The sequence below is a fragment of the Oryzias melastigma genome, linkage group LG5, assembly GCF_002922805.2.
Source record: "Oryzias melastigma strain HK-1 linkage group LG5, ASM292280v2, whole genome shotgun sequence".
In the NCBI taxonomy this organism is placed as follows: Eukaryota; Metazoa; Chordata; class Actinopteri; order Beloniformes; family Adrianichthyidae; genus Oryzias; species Oryzias melastigma.
The window spans coordinates 3,785,325-3,807,248 of NC_050516.1; the positions used below are offsets into that span (position 1 = coordinate 3,785,325).

At 38.2% G+C, this 21,924-nt stretch overlaps 1 protein-coding gene and 1 long non-coding RNA gene across 10 annotated transcripts in view; one reads left to right on the forward strand and one right to left on the reverse strand.

Annotated features, from left to right (window-relative positions):
- LOC112144719 (protein 4.1) overlaps positions 1–21,924 on the forward strand; it is a 106,199-nt gene that overhangs the window by 46,241 nt on the left and 38,034 nt on the right. For 7 of the 9 annotated variants that reach the window (XM_024269421.2, XM_036211801.1, XM_024269426.2 and 4 more), the window contains exons 1-3: positions 2,239–2,353; positions 17,898–18,037; positions 19,841–20,008. In XM_024269421.2, the coding sequence (XP_024125189.1) occupies positions 17,999–18,037; positions 19,841–20,008 (207 nt within the window). In that variant the 5' untranslated portion in view covers positions 2,239–2,353; positions 17,898–17,998. Of the gene's footprint in view, positions 1–2,238; positions 2,354–17,897; positions 18,038–19,840; positions 20,009–21,924 lie in introns of those variants that run through there. The other 2 variants (XM_024269423.2, XM_024269422.2) reach the window with 2 other exon arrangements.
- Positions 2,222–21,896, reverse strand: LOC112144723. The gene is made up of 3 exons (XR_002918948.2): positions 21,635–21,896; positions 16,659–16,838; positions 2,222–2,348 (listed from the first exon to the last, which is right to left on the reverse strand). It is a non-coding gene; the product is annotated as an uncharacterized LOC112144723 (long non-coding RNA).

A 21,924-nucleotide genomic window follows, 5' to 3' on the forward strand; every position in this document is an offset into this window, starting at 1 on the left:
AAAAAACTGTATAATAATAATTAAAAAAACATTGGGAACAATTTTACAATAGAAAAAATATAGAGATGTAATAGGTCTTTAAGCTGTCAAAATAGTGTATGGTACAAAATTATAAATTAGCACAGCAAGTTAAATTAGTCTAGAATATGAAAATAATTCATACTAAAAGTCTAAATGTGACAAATGTATGAGTTTTGAGAAATGTAATCATAAAAATGTGGTTAAAAAAGCTAAAAGGGAAAAGTATTCTACAAATAACCTAGTGTACTAAACTACAGACCAATGTTAAAACATGAACAATTCTGTAAGTAGTACTACATATTTCTTTGCGTAAAATGGCAGGGTAAATGTTTTTCCTGGTCATAGATGAGTTAAACATTCAACAGAATCAATGTGATATTAAAATAAATAAAATAAATACTAAAATCTGTAAAACATTTGTTTTTTTTTCAACACAGCATAATGTTGAACGATGCTAACTGCTAAGTTAGCTAAGCTAAGTTTGCTAAAGGGCTTCAGAAAATAAGCAATTTGGGAAATGATGTGATTACATGTAAAAATAAATAAGCACATTATGTACACCCTTTTGTTAGGTCTCTTTTTAAATGAAGTCTTTTTGTGGTGTAGCTAGCTCTTAAAAACATGAATTCCCAGTATTAGCTTCTGTTTGACTTCTTTTCTTTTTCCTCTAATAAAAACATGTGGCCCACTGAGATTCAGCAGCTTGTAGGTCTATAAAACAACAGGCAGTAGTTGTTTCTTGCATAAGTTCATCAGTGTTTCAAATTACTGTAAAGGATTTTTAGCCAAGTTGTGTTTGTTTTCTTGTTTCACTTCAGTCTTGTTTTACAGCATGTTCTGTATTGCTCAAGCTCTTGTTCACCTTTATTGTTATATCATTTTTTTACATTGTTACAAAGGAATTTTTACAAAACAAAAGTACATTTTTTTTACTTTAGGTTTAGAGATTGATCTGAACCAAAACTCCACAGAAGAGAAAACTTCCTTTTATTTCCCTAGAAACACAGCAAGTCACAGGAAGATGACAAAACGAGCCTCTTACTTAAACAGAGTACTTTTTTTTGCAGATAATTTTTCATCTAAAAAAAGGGAAAAAACGATCCTGAGCCCTGCGGCAGCAGAGCAAACACTGGAGAAAACAAAGAACGGATTGTGTTTATGCTTACAACAGGATCATGAGGCAAGACTTGCAACTTTCCTGTGGGATGAGACGGATTTTACAACAGACTTCGCTTTTCATCCCACTTTTAAAGTGCAAGACATCCTCAGTTAAAGGAACTGTTGTGCATAATCTGTTTAGTAACTTCAATGAAAATGCATGAATGTGGATGACACACAGACCTAAATTCAAACAGGGGGTTTACTGTTAAACCATCACATATTTTAGGCTTGTGACATAGTTGCAGTACCTTCTTTGTTTTAAGCTCATTCTTTTATTAAAACAAATGTATTTTTACGTAAACTTTTTAGGTATATTTTATTAGGTAACATAAGAAATAAGTATTGCATTTTTAGCATTAAGACGAGCATTTTTATGCTATTTTTTCTAATTCCTTTCAAACATTTACAACTTTATTTATAATTTTCAGAGATTCCAGCCAGTGGCATAATAACTTAATGATTGGTTTATCATCTCTGATTATTTATGAGATTTTGATGGGAAGAAATATAAAAAATATATAAATACATACAGTATATATCTAATGACTGGAGTCAACTTTTCCCACTTAATGTTCTGGAAATGGGGAAATTGCGTAGAACAGAGTAAAATTAGTTTATTTTTTGGACAACCCTTCTTTTATAAAAAATATGTTAGTTATGAACTAATTTGATTTAAAAAAAATCATCCCCTGGCATGACACAGTAAAAACTAATTTTGTGTCTGAGGCTTTAACCCTTTAACGCCTGAGGTGTCATGGTAACGCTTAAACACAAAATCTTTAACATACTGTAACTTTTCAACGATCAACAAACTTCCAGCAGATTCTGAAAAAGAAAAGTGGTTCCTTTCTATTGTTTCTCCCTTGAATTATTTCCTTAAAGTTCCCGATCCACGTGTTTGTGAAGATGTTTGCTGTTTGGAGAATGTTGGGTGGTGATGGCAAGAAAAGATACAACAACAAAAAACCCTGCAGCACAAAAGTAGTTCTGACCAAATGACATATTTATTAGTGCAACTTTTTTATACAAACGTTTTTTCTCTTCTTCTATTGGCAGATTTACCCGTTCAGTCTTCATGTCCAACCCGTCTAAATGGTCATTGGGGCTTAAATCCATAAAGTGACGTCCCGCCTGGTTCTCCTGACGCTGGAAAAACTCCTCCTTCCCTGAGGTATGAAGAACACAAAGAACTGACATGGATCAGAATCACAAACTTTATCACAAATTCTACCAAGAATTCAGACATAGTTATTTATGTGCTGTCTTATGGGGTCCAGATGACCCACCCTCATCTTGATGTGTGATCCCGCCCATGACCAAGGAGGACAGGATTTACTCTCTGCCATGGATACCAATGAAGATAAAAAATCATAAAAAAAAATAAAGTTGTCTTTTGGGGTCCAGATGACCCCACTTTTAAGTGTAGCTCAAGGGTTAATGCTAAAAACAAATGAGTGAATTGAAACCATAAACCGAGGACTGAAAGTGAAGAGCACTGATCATATATAAAAACTGGACTAAGTGACCCCTCCCCCCTCATATTCCAAACAGGAAGTACCAGGTGGCTCCAAGAAGTCAAACTCCCATAGACTTTTATTGAGAAATAAACGGCTATTACGCTACGTTCACACAGGGAGTGGTTCAAGGGACCACTTCCAATGAAAAGTCCATGTAATTGGCGTAAATACGTATTTCGGGCTTCTATGTTTAAATCTCTCACGTTTACGCATAGTCAATCGAATTTTTAAGTCAGTTTTCGGACTCTACGTACAAAACGTGCGTCCTTTGAAAGCTAAACCAGTTGAGCTTTGACCAGTTTGGGACTTTGATTTGGTAGTGATACATGCATAGAGTTCTTTTTTATTTACGGAAGTGTCATTAGTTTCGAAATTGATTATGACAAAAAAAAAATACAAATAAATATGGTGCCCAACTTGAAGTCTTTGTCACCACGTCTTTCATATATCGGACTAGAGCTGTAAAAGGAAAAAGACTGGAGTTAGATTTGTGAGATTTACACTCCTTACAAGGCTCTTCTAACATGGGTTAGTATAGAGTGCATGTGCTAAATTTTTGCATAAAATTTGCTCTGTTCAAGTTACTCAACCCAATGACACATCTGAATAAAAGTGGGCGGAGCTTGCTGATCCCCATGTCCCAACGTTTGACAGATTTTGTGAAGCCTGCTTTCAAGTAGTGGGGGTGTGGCCTTCCAACAAGCTCACTCCTGATTGGTGATTTCTATAGAAACGCTGACTCACTAATCACTGCTTACTGGCGTCATCCAATCTTTTCAATAGAGCCAGAAATAAGCCTTTTTCTATGCCTGATGCCCCTAAAAAGATAAAACTGACTTTCCATAAAGGTCTGTCACTCAAACGGGAGGAAAACCAGTTTAAAAGTCAAACGTTTTAACCAATCTGATTTCTAAACTGTGTTTGTCCCCAAAACCAGACTGTAAAAATCCCTTAATGTCTGAGAATTTTATAAACTGGTCTGTAGTTTTTCTATATGTAATGCTTGAACTACCAGCATCAAAACTCATCAAATAAAGTTCAGTACAAAGGTTTGGTAAGTTCAAGATTAAAGGGTAAAACATGAAAAGAGTGTCAAATATTGTTGAAGTGTGTGTGTGAATCACAGATGTTGTAACATCCGTGCAACTTTTCTCTACAGTCCACCATATTTACTCCACACAACCACAAGGTGTCTAACCGTGCAGGTGGTAATATAAGGAAGCTTGTTAAAAGAATTACCTCTAACTCCGGAGGAGCGGAGCATTACCAGAGGTCTAATGGAGCGTATTTAATAAAAGGAAGCTTGCCATGTGGGCGTGTGTTTGCTTCATCAAAGGGAAAGATGAAATGAGGATGAGCATGTTTGCCGAGGAAACAACACAAAAATGCAGCGGCTTAAACCTCAGACCGGACAAGTTTGCTTCATGTTCTGAGGGATTTAAAAACGCTTTCAATGTTGCGCCATATCTGGAAATAACAGAAATGTGCAACAACTCTGCTGCTGTTGTGTCACCCTTTACACTGAGCTTTGAGCAACGTGATCTCCAACTATGTTTGGCTCTAAAAGCAGGTTATTAGTGTCTGGGAATATTACAAACCGTTCTGTAGTTTTTCTATACTTTATTACTGGATGTGCAAGTCTGTTTCTGCAGATTAAAACTCATTAAATAAAGTTCCCACCGGGAAGGCGTTCAAGAACACTCTACAGTTTAGCTTACGGTGTTCACATTGGACTGTTGCTACCCGATACAAGAGCATGTTGGAAGAAGTTTGGTCGAAATGTGAAAGCAGCACAAATCTTGTTCCTTTCACAGCTCTATTCCGATATATGAATAACCAACAAAACGTATTCTCACTCCAGAGTCTTTACATATTGATGTTTGGTTAAGGACCCCTCTGCGTCACTTTTTGACATTTTGTGTGTCCTAGAGTCATTGTTTTTCGATGTACTTGCTGTTTCCATTAAATCACGGGTCCCTAACCTCCGGGCTGCAAACCAGTACCGCAATGCAAACGCACCAGTACCCTAACCCTAACCTGACACTGGACCAATGCGGTACCAGACCCGAACAGGTACCAGATGAGGTCCCGGTCGCGAACCAGACGAGGTACCTGATGTGAACCAATACCGGGTTATGGTTAGAGTACCGGTACTAAATTTGGGTACCGGTTCCGGTCTCCAGAGGACCAGTGCACATCCGGTACTGCATCCAGTATCACATCTCAAGGGTTGCGGACCCTTGATTTTACAAACATGCGGAACGGGCATTAACCAAAAGTCAATATGTGACAACTTGAGAATGAGAATGTGTTGGAAGAACTCTGTGTGATAGAATTCTATCTGAGCACAAACCGCAATTATTAGTTTCTCCTCCATGATCAATTTTCAAAGAGTTGGTGCTTCTGTGAATGAAAAGCGGCATCAACTTGTCATCAAAAGTGGTAGCCTGAACACACATTGTGTATCCGGTGTGAACGTAGATTTAGACTAAACTACAGGCCTCGAGGGTTGCTTTCCAGAATTGCCATCTCATCTGCTGCTCATCACCTGGATCAGGCGCGTTTTGCCAATAAGGAGCTTCAATAGCAGGTTGGTTGAAAAACATGCAGCCCTCGAGGCCCGGATTCTGACACCCCTGGTTTAGACACATGCATCCTTGCAGTGTTGACCCATATGGGCGCTGCAGATTTTTTGGGTAATCTGGGCTTGTGGAGAGTCGTAGACAGGAACAGCTACATCTTTGAGACCCGTTCTGATCATTTATTGTACATTTGTTCCCAGTCGACTTTTAATATTTTTCATTCAGTTTTTAGCCAAAATAAAAAAACGTGATGTTTTCTTGGATATACTTTCTGCAGAGTGGCAGTACAAATTTGCATCTACGCTGTGGGCGGGACGCTGGCAAGTGAGAAAACCCTGGTTTGAATCCCATCTGGGTTCTTTCTGTGTGGAGTTTGCAGGTTCTCCTCATGCATGCTTGGGGGTTTGTCCGGGATATCTAGCTTCCTCCCACAGACCCAAAAAAACGTGCTTTATACATGAATTGGTGACTTCATTTTGTCCTTTAGGTGTGAGTGTGTGGCCTTGCAACAGATTGCTCACCTGTTCAGAGTGTAGCCAACCTTCACCCTACAGTAGCTAGGTGGTCTCCCCATAACCCCAAAATGGATCTGGCTGGTTCTGGATGGATGGATGGATAAGTGTTTGATCTCCACTAGTTTTTGTGCTCTTTTCCTCAGGCGTTCAGTAGAGCAAAACTTCAAGAAATAAAACATTTAAACCAAAGTCAAGTTATGCTTTTTTGTTTCTGAGAACAAAAAGAAAAATAAATAAACGCAGGACTAATGAGGTAGATGAATTTCACATTGAGTGTCAACGCTTGTGTTTCTTCAAAGGAGTAATGAAGATGAGTGTGCTGAGGGCAAAACTTCCCAGCATGAATGCATTGATTCTGTCAGCCTCGGTCAAAACAAGCCTGCCTTTGTTAGTGATCATATTACCTTCAGTCCTGCCACAGTAAACACTGAAACATCCAGCTAAAAAAGCAACTCAATGCAAACTGCACGACCTGTTTGTTTGTTGATTTTATTGACATCAGCAGCCAAAGAAAACAGCCGAGCTCGAGCTCGAGGAAGCAAGAGATTACAGTGCTGGAGAATCCGGTTTGTGACTGTCGCTCATAAACTGCAGCACAATTGCAGCTTTGAAGCAATGATTGCGTTTAAGAGCGGGGCTGTGCACGGAAGGAAAGACGGGTCCTGTCTAATACCCAACTTACCACAACTGGAGGAAAAAAGACACTTTTGCTCCATTTTCTGAAGACAGGAGTTCTTTCAGATCTTGTCAAGGACACAATTTACACCAGAGACTGAAGGAGATGCAAGGAAAAGTTCTTCAAAGGTTGTAGTGGTATTCTAATCATCTAATACTAGTGACCAGACGACGAATATTCAAGACAATGAGTCAAAGAATCCCCTCATGTTATGATGTCCACTTCATTGATGAACCGTTTGCATTGCCTGATGCCTGTCAGTCACAGTGCCAACAGAAACTCTTCAGGGAACTGACTTGATACTCGTTGTCCGCCCTATCAACCACTAGGGATGTCGATTTGTCAGGACACACTAGATGCACTTCAAACCTTTGAATAGGTTACCCTGGGGCCCCGCCTTTAACTTGGGTATGGAAAACCAAATTTTACACATCCTACTGTTTGTGTCATAACTATTGAACCAGAATGCCAGACTGGTGCAAAGGTTATCTTTGTGGTGCGTCTAAGATACGGGTAGGCAACTCCAAGCCTCGAGGGCCACTGTGATTACCTGGTTCAGGTGTGTCCAGCCAATTACAACATGACAGTGCAGGGTATGTTGGAAAACATGCTAGAATGTGGCCCTTGAGGCCTGGAATTGCCTATCCCTGGTCTAAGAAGTTGTATAACTGATGGGACTACCTGTAGATGTAGACTGACCCTTCACCGTTTTTGTGGGTAAGCCCCATCCTGCTCTTTCATGTATCCTCAACCTGCTAAAAAAAAAAGTTGTAGGTATTCCTGTGAGTTTTAGTGAGCCCTATTGCTTCGAACTGCTGGTAGAATGTTTATAAAGGGCTTACAAACAAGGATGTCATACTTTAGGGGATATGATTGTCAAGTGTAAATAACAATTGTTATTACACAAACCATCCAGCACATCAGATAACCCAGAAAACAGCTCAGCCTGTCTCTTCCATGTTACTCAACTAATAGCTTTTGTCACAACTGCCCTGGTTGGGTAGATTACGGCAAGATTTGGGCAAACTTGTACAGGGCACACAGGTGGCCCTCATGAAATACTATGGTCATAGACTGCTTGGTTCTCCCGTATGCTACGAGGGACAGATCGTTGCAAACACTCATACAACAATGCAAGATTGAGGTGGATGAGACACAGTCATGTCTTAAAGATTTTCAATTTTTTGACTCTTCTCGTCCTGCTGACTTGACATGATAAAAGTATGCTTCTTGCGTGCCTTGTACAGGTTTACCCACGTGTCACTCGCAGAGAGCCTGCAGCTGTTAGGGCAGTTGTAACTGATGCAAAACTAATGACTAGGGTGTGGTGTAAGGGCATCGTAACAGCATCACCCATGAGTGCGTGCAGCAGATATTATCCTTACAAATACTTCACAATACAGTGAACACATACAACACATACACAGGACAATTGTAGATTCTATCTTCAATGAGCCTCAAAGGAACTACAAGATACATCTGTAAAATGAGCTTTAAACCGGCTGCTCCTGCCTGTGACCCTCCACAGGCCTGGACAACCCCAAAAACCTGAAGCACCCGTACTGGTGACCACAGCTTTGGACGAGAACAATCTGACAAAATAACATGCCACCTCTGGTTATGTACTATAACGTCAGCAGTACTGCAAAATATGTTGTCTAAGGAAAAATACAAAATCAATAGAGTTTGAAACCTTTTAACACCAGAGCTTTAGCTCCAGTGTGGACATTCTTGGAACTTTTTAACATTTTAACCATTTACGCAAATCCAGCACATTTTGAACCAGAGAAAAGAAGTTTTGAACCGATACGAGAAGCCGCTTTTCTTGACGTCAGTATCTGCCGATTGGATAAATGGTCGAAGAGTTACGCTAGTTCAAAGAGTGTGTGTTCTTTAGGTGTCGCCTCTCCGGTGTCAAGCTTTGTTCAAACCACCCTCGGCAACGCGTCCAAGTGAGCATCCTCAATGAAAACTCTATGCAAACATGCGTGCCTGCGCATTTGGGGCTCCTGTATGCAGAACTCTTGTGTTTACATGTAGCTATGCAAGTTTTTACAATCGTTTTTGACCTGTTGAGCGGTTATTGCCAGTTAAACCAAGTCGTACTTTGACCAATCAGGGACTCGGATTTGGTAGTGACGTATGGACAACATTTAATTAACGGAAGGGCCAACAGTTTGAAAATTGATTATAGAGGATAAGCTAATAATTGTGTTTTTTTGACGGCCAGAGCTATGTGACAATAAGTCTTTCATATAACGGAATAGAGATGTGAAAACAAAAGCCTGGGGCAAGATTAATCTGCAGATTAGCACCGCTTTGTCATTTCACACCAAACCTTCCCAACTGTAGGTGGTGGACAACCTCTAAGAAGAAGCAAAAGAAGAAGAATCTTCTCCTTGCTTGTCCAGTCTGAACACTGTAGACTAAACTCGCGTTCTTGAACGTGCATCAAATCCTCGGTGTGTCTGTAGCTTCTAAGTGTTAAGTCTTGCAGAGTTCTCTTTTGCTGCCCATTTTTTTTAGGATGCTATTTCAGTGTTTATTTTAGTATTTTACTCCTTTTATGATTTGTTTTTATTACTACCTGTTGTTATAAGTCAACTCACCTGAATTTTACACTTTTAGTGTGAATAAATTCAATGTTCTTCTCTCTTTTTTGCATCTTGTCATTAAAAATTGCCCATAACGTGTTTTAGAATGTGACATGGGTTATAAATTATGTAACTGTAAATTTAGATTTTACCAGAATGGCTTGATTATCGCCGTGTTTTAGATTGGCCTCATCCTTCTGCAGCTCTTAAAGCCGCTCCGGGCACACTGGCACTTCATTATGTTCATTAGGAGCTCCCTGTCAATCCTGCTGTTTTGGCTCCTGCTGTCAAAAATGAGCAGCTTTAAGTGTTACTGATGTCGTCGTAATGACTGATAAATATAACTGTTGTGCTGGTAGTTCGGGCGCTCTTCCTCCGTGTTTGCTGGCTGCTGCTCTACCTCCAGATTTGTCAAAGTGATTGAAAACTCCGTTTTACAGTGCAGTGTTTCGTGTGACTGCATTAAAGCGCGGCGAGGCTAATTCAATATACCTGCTCCAGCTGATAAAAATCAAACCCACTCTCCTCTTTCAGCTGAGGATCAGACTGTGATGGATGGTGCAGGAAGGTTTGGCCTCTCTGTTTGGCCCCACGTTCTGCTGCCACCAGCTTGGCGGTTGGTTGGGAGTTTGGGGAGGGGGGGGTTGTGTGACATTTCCTTTGAGCTGAGACACCACATCAGGTTCTTTCCTCCCTCTTGTCATGTCTTATCTCCAGCGTTTATCCCTGATCCCTCGCCAACCCCCGTGTCTCGTCTCGCCTCGTCTTTCTGCCCTCGCATCTCTCCTCCGTGCTTCTCCCGGGTTTTTTCTTTGTCACTCCGGCGCGAGCAACAGAAAAACGAGAGGGGAGGGGTGAGGGACGAGTAACCGATGTTGTTACCATGGCAACTGCATCTCAGAGCTTCGCCGGCCCTCTCTCCCTCTCATCCTGCCTCCTCTTCCCCTGCTTACATTGAAGCTTACCTCTGATGAGGATGAAGAGATGGAGAAGGTGGAAAAAGGCGGTGCACCTATTTTTGTGGGGGGCAGCTCTTCATGCTTTCTCCAAAACCAACCTTTCTCTTCTGAGAGACAGAACGCCTCTTTCTCTGATGAATGATTTTTACTGATGGCAGATATCAAAGGTTGTACAACAAAGAAAAACGTGCCGTTTGAGCTCCTTTCTTCTCCTCGGCGGAGCTCTCCATCAGATCCTTGATGAAGGCAATTGTGCTTAATGATCTGTTCCAGGAAATTAATGCCTTCGAATGGCTCCACTGCCTCACTCAGTAACATCAATCCTCAGCTAATTTGCCAATTAATCTGATTCCAGAAGATGGTTTAATAAGGGGGCTTCACTGAACAAAAATGAACTCCAAGTTTAAATATTTTGCAGGTTTTGTCGCGCGGGCCTCGTCATATCTGTGTGTGTCGCAGGAGAGCATTGTGGGTGAAGAAATCCTGTTGAGAGCACTTCATACAAGCAGGGACTATTGATTTTGGGCGTCATTGTTTCAGTGTTTGCAGCACAGAAGTGAGAAACTTTACATTTCTCCAAAACATCAGAGGTGTTTTTATGGTCTGGAGCTGTTAGCCAAAGAGAAAGTAGTCTCAAAATAGCTGTTAGAAGCTAATACTGCACTGTCAATGAATGATCTGTTTTCAAGCTAGCCTCATGCTAGCCATAGCCTATTTGAAGCATTAGCTGTGTTAGCGAATTCACAATACCTGTAGCTCCCAACCTTGTTTTCCAAAAACAGACGTTTACCACTAAAATAAAAGTTACTATTACTAATTCCAGACACATTAAAAAAAAACATGCCGACACAAATACACGTTAGCTACGTTAGTGTATTCACAATAACAAATAAGTAAACATTTCTACAAAGAACCATGTTGCTCTAAAAAGCCTTTCGACATTAGCAAGCACAACCAGAAAGAACACATGGGCTAAATAAAGTGTCATTTTTCGAATAAATAATAATGAAGACTTTTAATTGTAAAAAGAAATTTTTTTTAAGATGTAAATTACAAAAAAAATTAGCAAGTACACAGTAGAAAAGTGTACATTCATATTTTTTTAACAACCAGAGCATAAAAGATTTAAAATGTAATTTTGAAATGCTTTTTTTTATCTGCTGATCAAGTGTTAGACATGTGCACAATAAAACACACTTTATTCAGTTTCAAAATAAAGTTCAATAACATTTGAAAACACTTTTTTTCCTACTAACTTTCAGCTAACCTAGCTTACTCAAGATTACTTAGCATTTAGCATGCTAGCATTAGCATGGCTACTTAAAAGACATTTCTGCCATTATTCTGCATTTTTCAGAATCTTTTTCATGTATTTTCTTGATATGTTATACAATTAACGAGACTTAGACACACAAACGCCTTTAAATAAGTTAGATATGTCTTTGTTATAAAAATTGGTTCATATGATGATGTTTTGCAATCTCCAATAAAACATTTAAAACAGGATGAGACAAACTAGCAAATTTAGGCAATTTTTAGTGTACCTTAATCAACTTTTTGTCCTTTTTATATTTGGTTGTGATTAGTAACAAATTAGTAACAAAAGAAACTATAAAACAACTGCATAATGTGTAACAATAACTACTTTAATGGCCTGAAGTTCAATATTTTCCAAATTTGAAAATGAAGAATATTTGTTTACTTTTTATGTAAATATCATTGAAATACCTCTTAATCTGTTTTAGCACTTTTATTTATCTCACTGGTAATAATTTATTTTAATACATTTATTCATCAAAGAAGTCATAACAGTGCAGCTAAAGACATTTGAGCAGTGGAAGCATTAAGGTCTTATGCAACATTTCGCTGAAGCTCCTCTAAAATTTAAACCCTAAAGTGTGTCAATGACTACTGTCCCTTAACTTTATCCTCATGTCTGAGCACACAAGTGCACGTGTATCAGCAAAGCAACACAAGAGCAATACAGTATCGCAGGACAACACAGTACCAGCTGCCAACAACAACAACAAAACAAAATTCAGCTACAGAAGCTCTCCTCTCCCTCTTGTTGAGTGCAGCTGAGAAAGTGCTTATTTATAACCATCTGAAAATCCACACATAAGCTAAACACAATGTGTAACCATGACTACCAGTCTAAACCAGGAGAATGTGGAAAATAATACACCGCTTCAAGAGGAAGTAGTTTATAATTGATACATAAAAAAGGTTTAAAGAGATAAATGGCTTTATCTATGATCTCTTTAAGATCGCAGGTTTGGTTGCTCTCCCATGGGTCACCGTGTGTTTGGGTAAGATGCTGAACCCCACGAGACTCCTGGTGGTCTGTTTTAAAAACATCAGTGTGTGAATGTGCGTGTAGGTGAATGAGACTATAAAGCGCTTTGGGCCTTAATCGGGTAAAAAAATGTTTGATAAGTCCACGCCATTCACCGGTTTTTATTAAGGGGAAATTACAAATTCATTTTCAAGAAACCACCTTCTTAGTTTAATACATGAACTGTCACTTAGATACATGTAACTAAAAAAAAATATTTAATTTGTCTCTGTTTAGTGAAATGATGGAGTATTAGGGCCAGTTTCTACAAAGAGTAGTGAAGGAATTTGGATATAGCTAGTTAGCTAGCTAAAGAAATGTTAGCTAAAATAAGCTAAGCAATCTTTGTGTTGCATAAAAATAACTGGACTTGTTAATTGTTTTTACTTCTCACAGATTTGATGAGATTTGTTTTGAGCTGAATTCTCTTTGAAAAACAGGAGTCAGCATTTTCTCACGAACGTTCCAGAATGTTCTGCATGCAGAATTTTCCGATGGTTTGCTTCCTTTTCTTTCGAGCGCTAAATTTCACATGCAGTTCGACGGTCACGTCCACTCGTCAAGCTTAAGACAAAAACATTGATTTAGCGTCTCAGAGGCGACGGACGGATCTGACAGACGGCGAGCAGGAAATGAGTCCCTGAGCAGACATAACAATCCGAGCTTTACTTTTGTCTCCAAGGATGGGGAAATTCATTTCTGTCAAATCGCTGCGATTGGGCGTGATGGGACTGTTAGCACAGCAGGGGAAGTGGAGGAGAAAAAGAGTTCACACTTCTTTAACCACTTTCAAAATGTCAAGACCCTCTCTGTTAGTTGGGGGCGGGGGCGCTGTGTCTCCTCTAACCCAGCGTGAAGTGGCTGTGATACCGCCAGCTCCGTCGGGCTGATGTCATTTGCTGCGTGGAGAGCAAAGGGACCACCGGGGTCAGCAAGATACTTGATTATGTGCAAGGTCTGCCTTTGTGAGATTATTCTCTGAGTCAAGGACATGTTCACACCTCATCTAGTCTTACTCCAGTCAACTCCAGGTCACCTCTGACTTTTATTTGCTCAGAAAATCTCAACCATGAGAGAAATTCACCCTGAATCAGAGAAATCTCTTTTAAGATATTTAACTTAATGCAAAAGGTTATGTTTTTTTAGTAAACTATAAATGCTCTTTTATATTTTACGTTATCATTTGGCAGCTCATTACATTACAAATTAGAGACAAAAAGTAGAATTTTTTTCCATTCACTAGGAAATTCTGCAAATTGGATTTGCGATAATAAATTCGCCTAATGGAAACGCATCAATTTCGCAACAACTTACATTCATCAAAAAAAAAAAGTTTTTACACTTGGAGGAGCTGGTTTTAGAGGTGTTTCAAAATTGACATATTTCACAAAAACTGCAATTTAAACACCTTTTGGGAATTAAAGGAGTCACGTGACCAAAAACCGGATACCACGCTCCAAAGGGTCCCACAGCATCACGCAGCTCATCAAATCGAACGTGTCCTGCCGAATAGTTGGATCCACAGCTCCTCTGTGAAGATGAGCGCTAGTGCCGTGGCAGAAATGTGAATGTATCAATCAAAGTATTGTTCACATCCATCGCTTATCACATGAGATGGTTTGTGTTTATTTGCATAATCATGATTCAATGGAAACAGTGAAACTGCAAAATTGTTGTTTTTTTTTTTTTTTTAATTTCTAGAATTTTGATGAAGTTTTACGCACATGAGTAATAGAAACGCAACTAATATGACACTAACATTTGTTATTAAATTTTTGGTAATATTTAGACAAAACTTTAGGGTTTGGTTTACAAAATCAAACATTCAAAACCTTTACCTAAAAACAAAATTAACATGGACTTATTCATTTCATATATATTTTTTATTTAGGTTATATTCCTGTTTCTTTCTGGGCAAACTCTTTTTTAAAGTTTTTTTCTTTGATAAGAATTCAATAGTTATTGATAATATTTAAACACTTTCAATAACTCATAAGAGTGCTTCCCAAAAATATTTATGTCTCAGGAGTTTGTGTTGTTTTGCTGAGCACTATGTTAAAACTGCTTTTGCTTTTTTTGGATAGAATAAAAAAAAAAATAGTGATTTTAATCAAATTCTGTGAAATCATTAATTATTTTTTTATACAGGATAACTTAAGATAAGTGTCCTATACCTCTATTGGGTAAGGGTGGGAGTATCAGTATAGTACTGACACCAAGGCAAAGTATTGATACTATAGCGTGATGAGGTCAATACTTTTGTTGCATCTTAAGTTTTTATAAAAATGTTTTTGGTTCTATTATACTTACATTTTTGTTGCAGTTTTGCTTTTTTTTATTTTTTTTTTGAAATTTTGCATGAGCAGCTTTTTAAAAATTACTATTATTGTATTATGCCATTATTAATATACATTTTTTATATCTGATGTGTTTTCAGTTCAAATTGTTGTAATTAGTTACAACATTAACTTTATGAAAGTCACTGTCCTGTGTTTTATGATTAAATTTAACGAACAAAAAAGTGCATTGCCAATGATTCTATAATACAACGTATATCGGTATCAATATCAATATAGGCGATACTGCCCTGTAATTACTTGGTATCGGATCGATACCAAAATCCCAAATTCCCAGTATGGCCCACCCCTTCTATTGGGTCATAATAATAAAAAGTATTTGTGTACCATTTGAAATCCCACAGAAACATAGAATAAAAGTGTTTTTGATTAAAAATACAAGTGTAAAATAATGCGATTAGCTAATATTCTGTGATAAATACATTTAAATTGAAAAAAAAGAAAGTTTGATGTTATTCTGGAAAGCTAAAACTTTTAAAGCTTTTTTATCTGCTTTTTCCATTGACTGTATAATAGAGCTGGACTGAGTAGCTCCTCCCCCTCTGGGGGAAGTACCAACTGCTCCCAAAAAGTCAAAATCCCATAGACTTCTATTGAGAAATAAACTGCTAGTGTTCTGCTAACTGTTTATAATCTGTTCTTGCTAATTCTAATTTATTTTCATAATATTTTTTGGTAACACTTTATAATAAGATTCCTTAACACGCTTTACTAACACAATAACAAGCATTAATAATGTGGTTTTAGGGTGTTAGTAAGACATTTATTAGGACAAGAAGCCGAATGAGGTTTATTAACATACTTAGTAAGATTTATTAACATCTACGATGAGATAATTGTCTACAGAGGCCGTAATAATAAACTCCTTACAAGCTTAACAACTGTATTAATTATCTTTATCATCATTATATTGAGTGTTTTGCAGCATCATCTAAAGTGCTACCATTTTGTTCTTTATTGCAAGTTATTCACTGACCAATCAGATGCCTCAATAAATAAAGTATGAGGTCTTGTGTTGAATTTTTTGATTGGCAGATTTTGTGTTTCAAGTGCTTACTGATGTCCAACAAGCTCACTCCTGATTGGTTGCCTTAAAATAAGTTGACTCAGACTTAATCAGACCAACCACTGCTGACCGATGTCGTCTGGCTCCAACACGGCGGAGTAAATATTGCAAAAAAAATAAAAAAAGGCATCCTAATTGACTTAATTTCGTCCACTTCTCATATACAGTCAATAGTTTTTTCCGACAGAATAATGTAAAACGCTGTATTTTCTCCTTCAAGAGTGGCTATACCTGCTGTATCAGAGGAACTACCGGTAGCATTGAGGTTCACGTCCAGATTCCTATGAACAATCTCAACCAGAGGTGTCCAAATCCAGGCCTCAAGGGCCAATGTCCCAAAAGTAATCAGTAGAAGATAAGGCAGAATTTCTGGAAACTAGCAGGATGTCGACCTCAATTTGGACCCCTCTGATGTAAACGGACACCAAGGTACAGCTGGACTAGCCAAAAAAAAACTTCTAGCGTGGTTCAATTCTGATTGGGTAATGTGAAAAGCCACGGTCCGTCGTTCAACCCAATCCTTACCAGCTGTGGGATAAAAGGCTTCACACTATGTGGAAAAAGAATGACCCCCCTCCCAGATCAATGTTCTCCCCCAGAGATCCTCTGTTTCCATGCCTGAATAAGTGTCAGATTCTCCTGCAGCGCGGGTCACGTTTCAGATGATCAGTTAATAAACCGTCTTGATTGGCGGCACTCGCCTGATGCTTATCGTCTTAATTACTTTTGGGAGCATTAAGGTGGATTTCGCGCATCACTTCAGCTGTTTTGGCTCAGGTCTTTGTTTTTGATGAATGATAAAGTCTGCTTTATCTATGATGTTTGTTTTAGTTAATGTTTCATTTTCCGTCTTTCTTCCCACACTCGTCTCTCACCGGACGCTCCGACAGCTCCTTACTCAAACTGCGTCTCTGGATCGCTGCCATCTCTCCTTCAAGACGGCCTCTGTTTTGACTCGTTTCTGCCTCTTGAAATGACAGAACTGGCTCCTCTGTTATTTACGCCTCTGCTCTCCTCCACCCTTTAACTGTAGCTGCAGGCGGGAACAAACTTTCCTGGAAAACAGACACTGGGTTACATTAGATGTGTTAAGCTATGTACATTTGATACATGTTCAAGGACATGTGTTTGGCCCCTGGTGTTCACACTGGCAGACACAGGCTTCTGTTTGCTATTGTTTACTAGCACGTTTCCCACCTACAGTTGGAAGAGGTTTGGTGTGAAATGTCAAATCGGTGAAAATGTCACAGTTTGGGCACAGATGGTTCATTGCTAGTGTCCTTGCAATGGTGGAGATGGATCACCATAATGTCAGGAGAGTGGCCTTTATTTGAACAATTAACAAAAAGGCTCCATATGTCGCTACCAAATCCCAGTCCCTGATTGGTCAAAGTTTGACCCGGTTTGTGCTAGAGTCACGCATACAACTGCCAGCACGCGATGAGGAGACATCGGCAGAATCTTCAAGATTTTATGCCTCCGCCTAATTTGTTGAAAATCGTTGGCTCCCCGGGCTACCGGGTGGCTGGCGGCTGGTGGCGCTTGATATGAAAGGCCGCCGTCCGGAGACATTTACACATCGTCCAGTCAGACCAGCTGCCCAGCTGTAGCCTGGTTTCATAATGGCGTTATCTCTTCCTGTCTCTTGACTGCCACCGCGCAACCTTGAAATGTCCTGGTGGCCACTGACCCATGTCAACTTCTAGAGAAAAATTGTCCAGTTGCTGGAAATGTTAACTTTTTCTTAAAATCTCTATTAATTTGCTGAAAAATTTACACTGCGCTGTGCTTTGACTTTTTGGTAAATCTGACTGTAGTATTAACTGGCAACACATGTTCATGTTCCATGTGTTTTTTACCTAGAGCCTGAAAACAAGTGTAAAAACTTGGCTAGTTATTCATGAACGTGAGAGTTTTAAACGCGGTAGCTCACGTTTACGTCAACTTTTCATTGGAAGTGTCTGCTGCAATACATGTTGCTGAGGGTGATGTGTTCAAAGCTTCAGACATAAATTTATGACAAATGTTAAATAACTTTTTTTCTCTTCTTTTCTTTTTATTTTACAAATACTCTAAAATAAATACATATTTGCCATGTGTCTGCTTATCTTCAGGTTGCTGGATCGTTTTTCTGGACGTACAGAAAAGAGTGAGAACTTGGAGGCGAATAGGAAGATTTAGGAGTCCTCCCTGACAGAAGGGGGCGCCAGCAGGCATGCAGGACTCAGCCTCTGACAACAAAATGGCAAAACAGGTGAGTGAAAGCTAGGACTGGGCAATACTGAGCATTTGGGTATTGATCAGGTATGGATCTGATACCGGTCAGTATCGCCGATATTGAAATCAATATCGATATTTTTTGTAAATGCAGTGAATGTGTCACGAACCTCAAAATCTCAATTGTTTTTATTTGCAGTGAAATGTTTTTTTTTGTAAGTTTCTCTTTTTTTAATTACTTGATAAACATAAAAACAGAATTAGGACAATACTTTAGATTAAATGGAAAATATTTTACTAAAATAAAAACTTCTAAAAATAAAATGAAAAAGTGAATGCAAAACAGTATAAAACCCAAAGAAACAAGTAACTATGATACAAAAAAAAAACAACTGGTCAAAATAAAAATAATTTGTAACTTCTTATACAAACTTCTATACAAACAGGTGAAAAGTAACAAAAACAACTCAGTATTTAAGTAGAGTGAACGATGCATCTGCCTGCATGATGGGGGTGAGGTTCTTTTAACTGATACAGAAAAGTTTCAAACAAGAGAGGAAATATGGATACCTGTGGGCCGACATCGATCCGATACCAACTTGAGATCGATACTATCAATATTTTCTGGATCGATCTGCCCAGCACTAGAGCAAACTCCGCTTTGAGGTAATCCACAGCCCTCCAAGAACTTCTGATAGTGATTTGTTGTACGCAGGACAACATGAAGATTTTATCAAAGTGAAAAAGTTTCACATAAATTCAGTTTAAAACATTTAGAATTTTGTCAATTATAATCAGTTTTAGATTCTCCTTTGTACACTTTATTTAAAGTGCAATATGTAATGTTTATTTTTGTATTGTATCTGTGATTATAGCTTTTATTTTGGTAGAAATAAATATTCTCATGTTTGAGAAGATTAAAAAAAAGACTTTTTATTGTCAAAAATACAGGTTAGGGTCACCTTAATGGAGAAGAAAAACTTAAAGACTAAAGTTGCAATAATTATTGATGAAATACAGTAAAATATTTTGAGTTTTAAATTTAAATTTTAGGGAGTCAAACTCAACATGTAAAAAAATAAGCTAAAAATACTATCTCTTTATTTACCCACTAGAGAAGAATATAAAAAAATCAGTAAAAAATAATATAATACTATATTTTTAAGATGTTTTGATATATCTCTTTTTTAATGTGTTGTGCCAACATAGCATGTTCTTAATTTAAATGTTTCTTGTTAAAACAGAATTTTAGTTTATTTGTCAGTTTTTATCTCTAAAACCTTGACTTTAAATATAAATACTGGTTTTGGCTATAATGTCATATTTTATCAATTATATTTCATTATTTTCTTAAGATAATAGAAACATAACGAGCATTATCTAAGATCTTTAAGATTTTGGGTTTAAATAAAATACGTTTTTGTAAACTAACACGTTTTCTCAGAATCTGATTTTTTTTTACATTTGAGTAAAACAGCTAAAATGAATGGTTTACATTAAAAGTCAAATCTACACGCAGTTTTTTTTAAATAATTTTTTTAAAAAAATTTTTCCTACAATTAGAAGCAATTAAAATCTTTAATTTCCCCAAAATTCAATAGTAGTTCTAACTTAGTTTTTCTGACCTGTAAACTTTATTTTTTAGAGTCCATGTCTCTTTTTAAATGTATATTTTAAATCAGAATCACTCAAAAAGACAAATCATTTCACTACAATTTTTTTAATATCAATTATTTTTAATCTCAAAATCAAAAATCTCAAAACAGCAGACGATGCTGGAGGTGTTTTTACAGTTTACAGTGTGAATTTGGTTGCATAAACGTTTGTTTTGCATGTGAAGGAGCAGAACTCCAAGTATCTGGACGAGCACAAAGACACCGACGACATGTCTGAGAAGACTTCCCCGAACAAGAACCTCAAATCCCCACAGAAAGGATCCAAACGGCTGAAAACTTTTCCTTTCAAAGTGACTCTGCTGGATTCCTCTGACTTCGAGAGTGAAATTGAGGTACTCCCTTCCAAACATTTTTTTTTTTGTTCCTTGAATTAAACTTTTCTTGTTTTGAGCAAAAACCTTTTATGTTCTTTGTTGATGCTGCATTAAAGAAAAAGAGCAGAGGAGTGTAAAAGGCAGAGCCGTGCTGGGCGCTCACCGGGAGGGCAAAGCCAACAAAATATTTCGTTGTTATTGTACGGAACGGCTTCCAGCACATATGAGATCCATGTTTTATTAATGAGTTCCTCATGTAATGAAGAATTTTAGAGCAGAAACCGACAAAACCACAATGATCATCGACTTTTTTTGTATTTTCCTTTTTTTTTAATTTTTTTTTATTTGCAGCAACAAACAGGTTTGGCCGTGCAAGTTTATTATTTTAAATGGCTTATTTAACACAAAATAAACTTTTTTGAGCTTTTGAGTGTATTATACAGTTAATTCCTCACTATAAGCAACCCTAGAACGAGACTTTGCTCCATTCATGCATCTCTGAGTCTTCCTCAGTTCAGGTGTCAAATTATCACGTTAACCGCGATTAATTAACTACAGAAAAATTAGTGTTTTTTTTTGTATTGGGTTAATCTAATTTGTAATCTGAAACTATTCTCATGTTCTTAAAAAGTGACGTGTAAATGCAAGAGCTTTGAACCCAGAAAATTAACTCTTGCACGTTTACATAGACTTTGCATTGAAAGTGGTTGCTTGAGCTTGCATTGGGGAGGGGTTGTGAACGTAGCTTTAGGCGCATTAAGCGAGACATAACATTCAGAGATAGATCCATCTGTCAGTCAGACTTAATTCATTGTGTTCACAGTAACTCTCAAACTTGTATGTAACATGCTACATGTTAGCCACATTATCCATCCATCCATCCATCTTCTTGACTGCTTCTTCCCTTTCGGGGTCGCGGGGTGCCGGAGCCTATCCCGGCTACTGAAGGGCGAAGGCGGGGTACACCCTGGACAGGTCGCCAGTCTGTCGCAGGGCCTCAATCACACACATTCACTCTCACAGTCACACCTAGGGGCAATTTAGAGTCACCAATTAACCTATGAAGCATGTTTTTGGACGGTGGGAGGAAGCCGGAGTCCCCGGTGAGAACCCACGCATGCACGGGGAGAACATGCAAACTCCACACAGAAAGGTCCCAGCCAGGATTCGAACCGGGGCCTTCTCGCTGTGAGGCGAGAGCGCTAACCACTGCGCCACCGTGCAGCCCTTAGCCACATTAATGTATTCATAATACCTGTAACTCCCAACTCTGTTTCCATCTTATTGCAAAAAAAAACAGACTGATACGCTGAAATCAAAGTTACTTTGACCAAGCTAACGCTGAACCTTATTAGTAAGACAAAAAAAAAAAAATCCACACTGAAACGTGCTACACGTTAGCCACATTAGAACCATTAGCTGTGTTAGTGTGTTCATTCACAACACCTCTAGCTTTGTTTGTAATATGTAAAAAGGAGACTAAAATCACTTAAAAAACATCACGGTGACTTTGCTAATTCCCAACCTTGTTAGCAACGCACAAAAGGAAAACACAATGAGACACTGCTACATGCTAGCCGCATTAGCATACTATATACAATAACACCCAACCAAACCTTTTTTACAGAGAACCTTGTAGCCTACCTTTCAAAATTGCTTTAACATTCATAAAAACGACCAGCTATTTTAGAACATATCTCATAAGGCGCATCAAAGGTGCAACATGCCTGACAAAAGAGTCAGAGATACGTTTGTCAATCAGTCAGACTTAAACTGTGTTCACAGTAACTCTTTGAGTTGTTTGGAACATGCTACACTTTAGCTACGCGAGCGTATTCACAAAACCTGTAACTCCCAAACCCTATTGGCATCTTATTTGCAAAAAACAGATTGATAGGGGTAAAACAAACCTTACTTTAACTAAGCTAACGCGG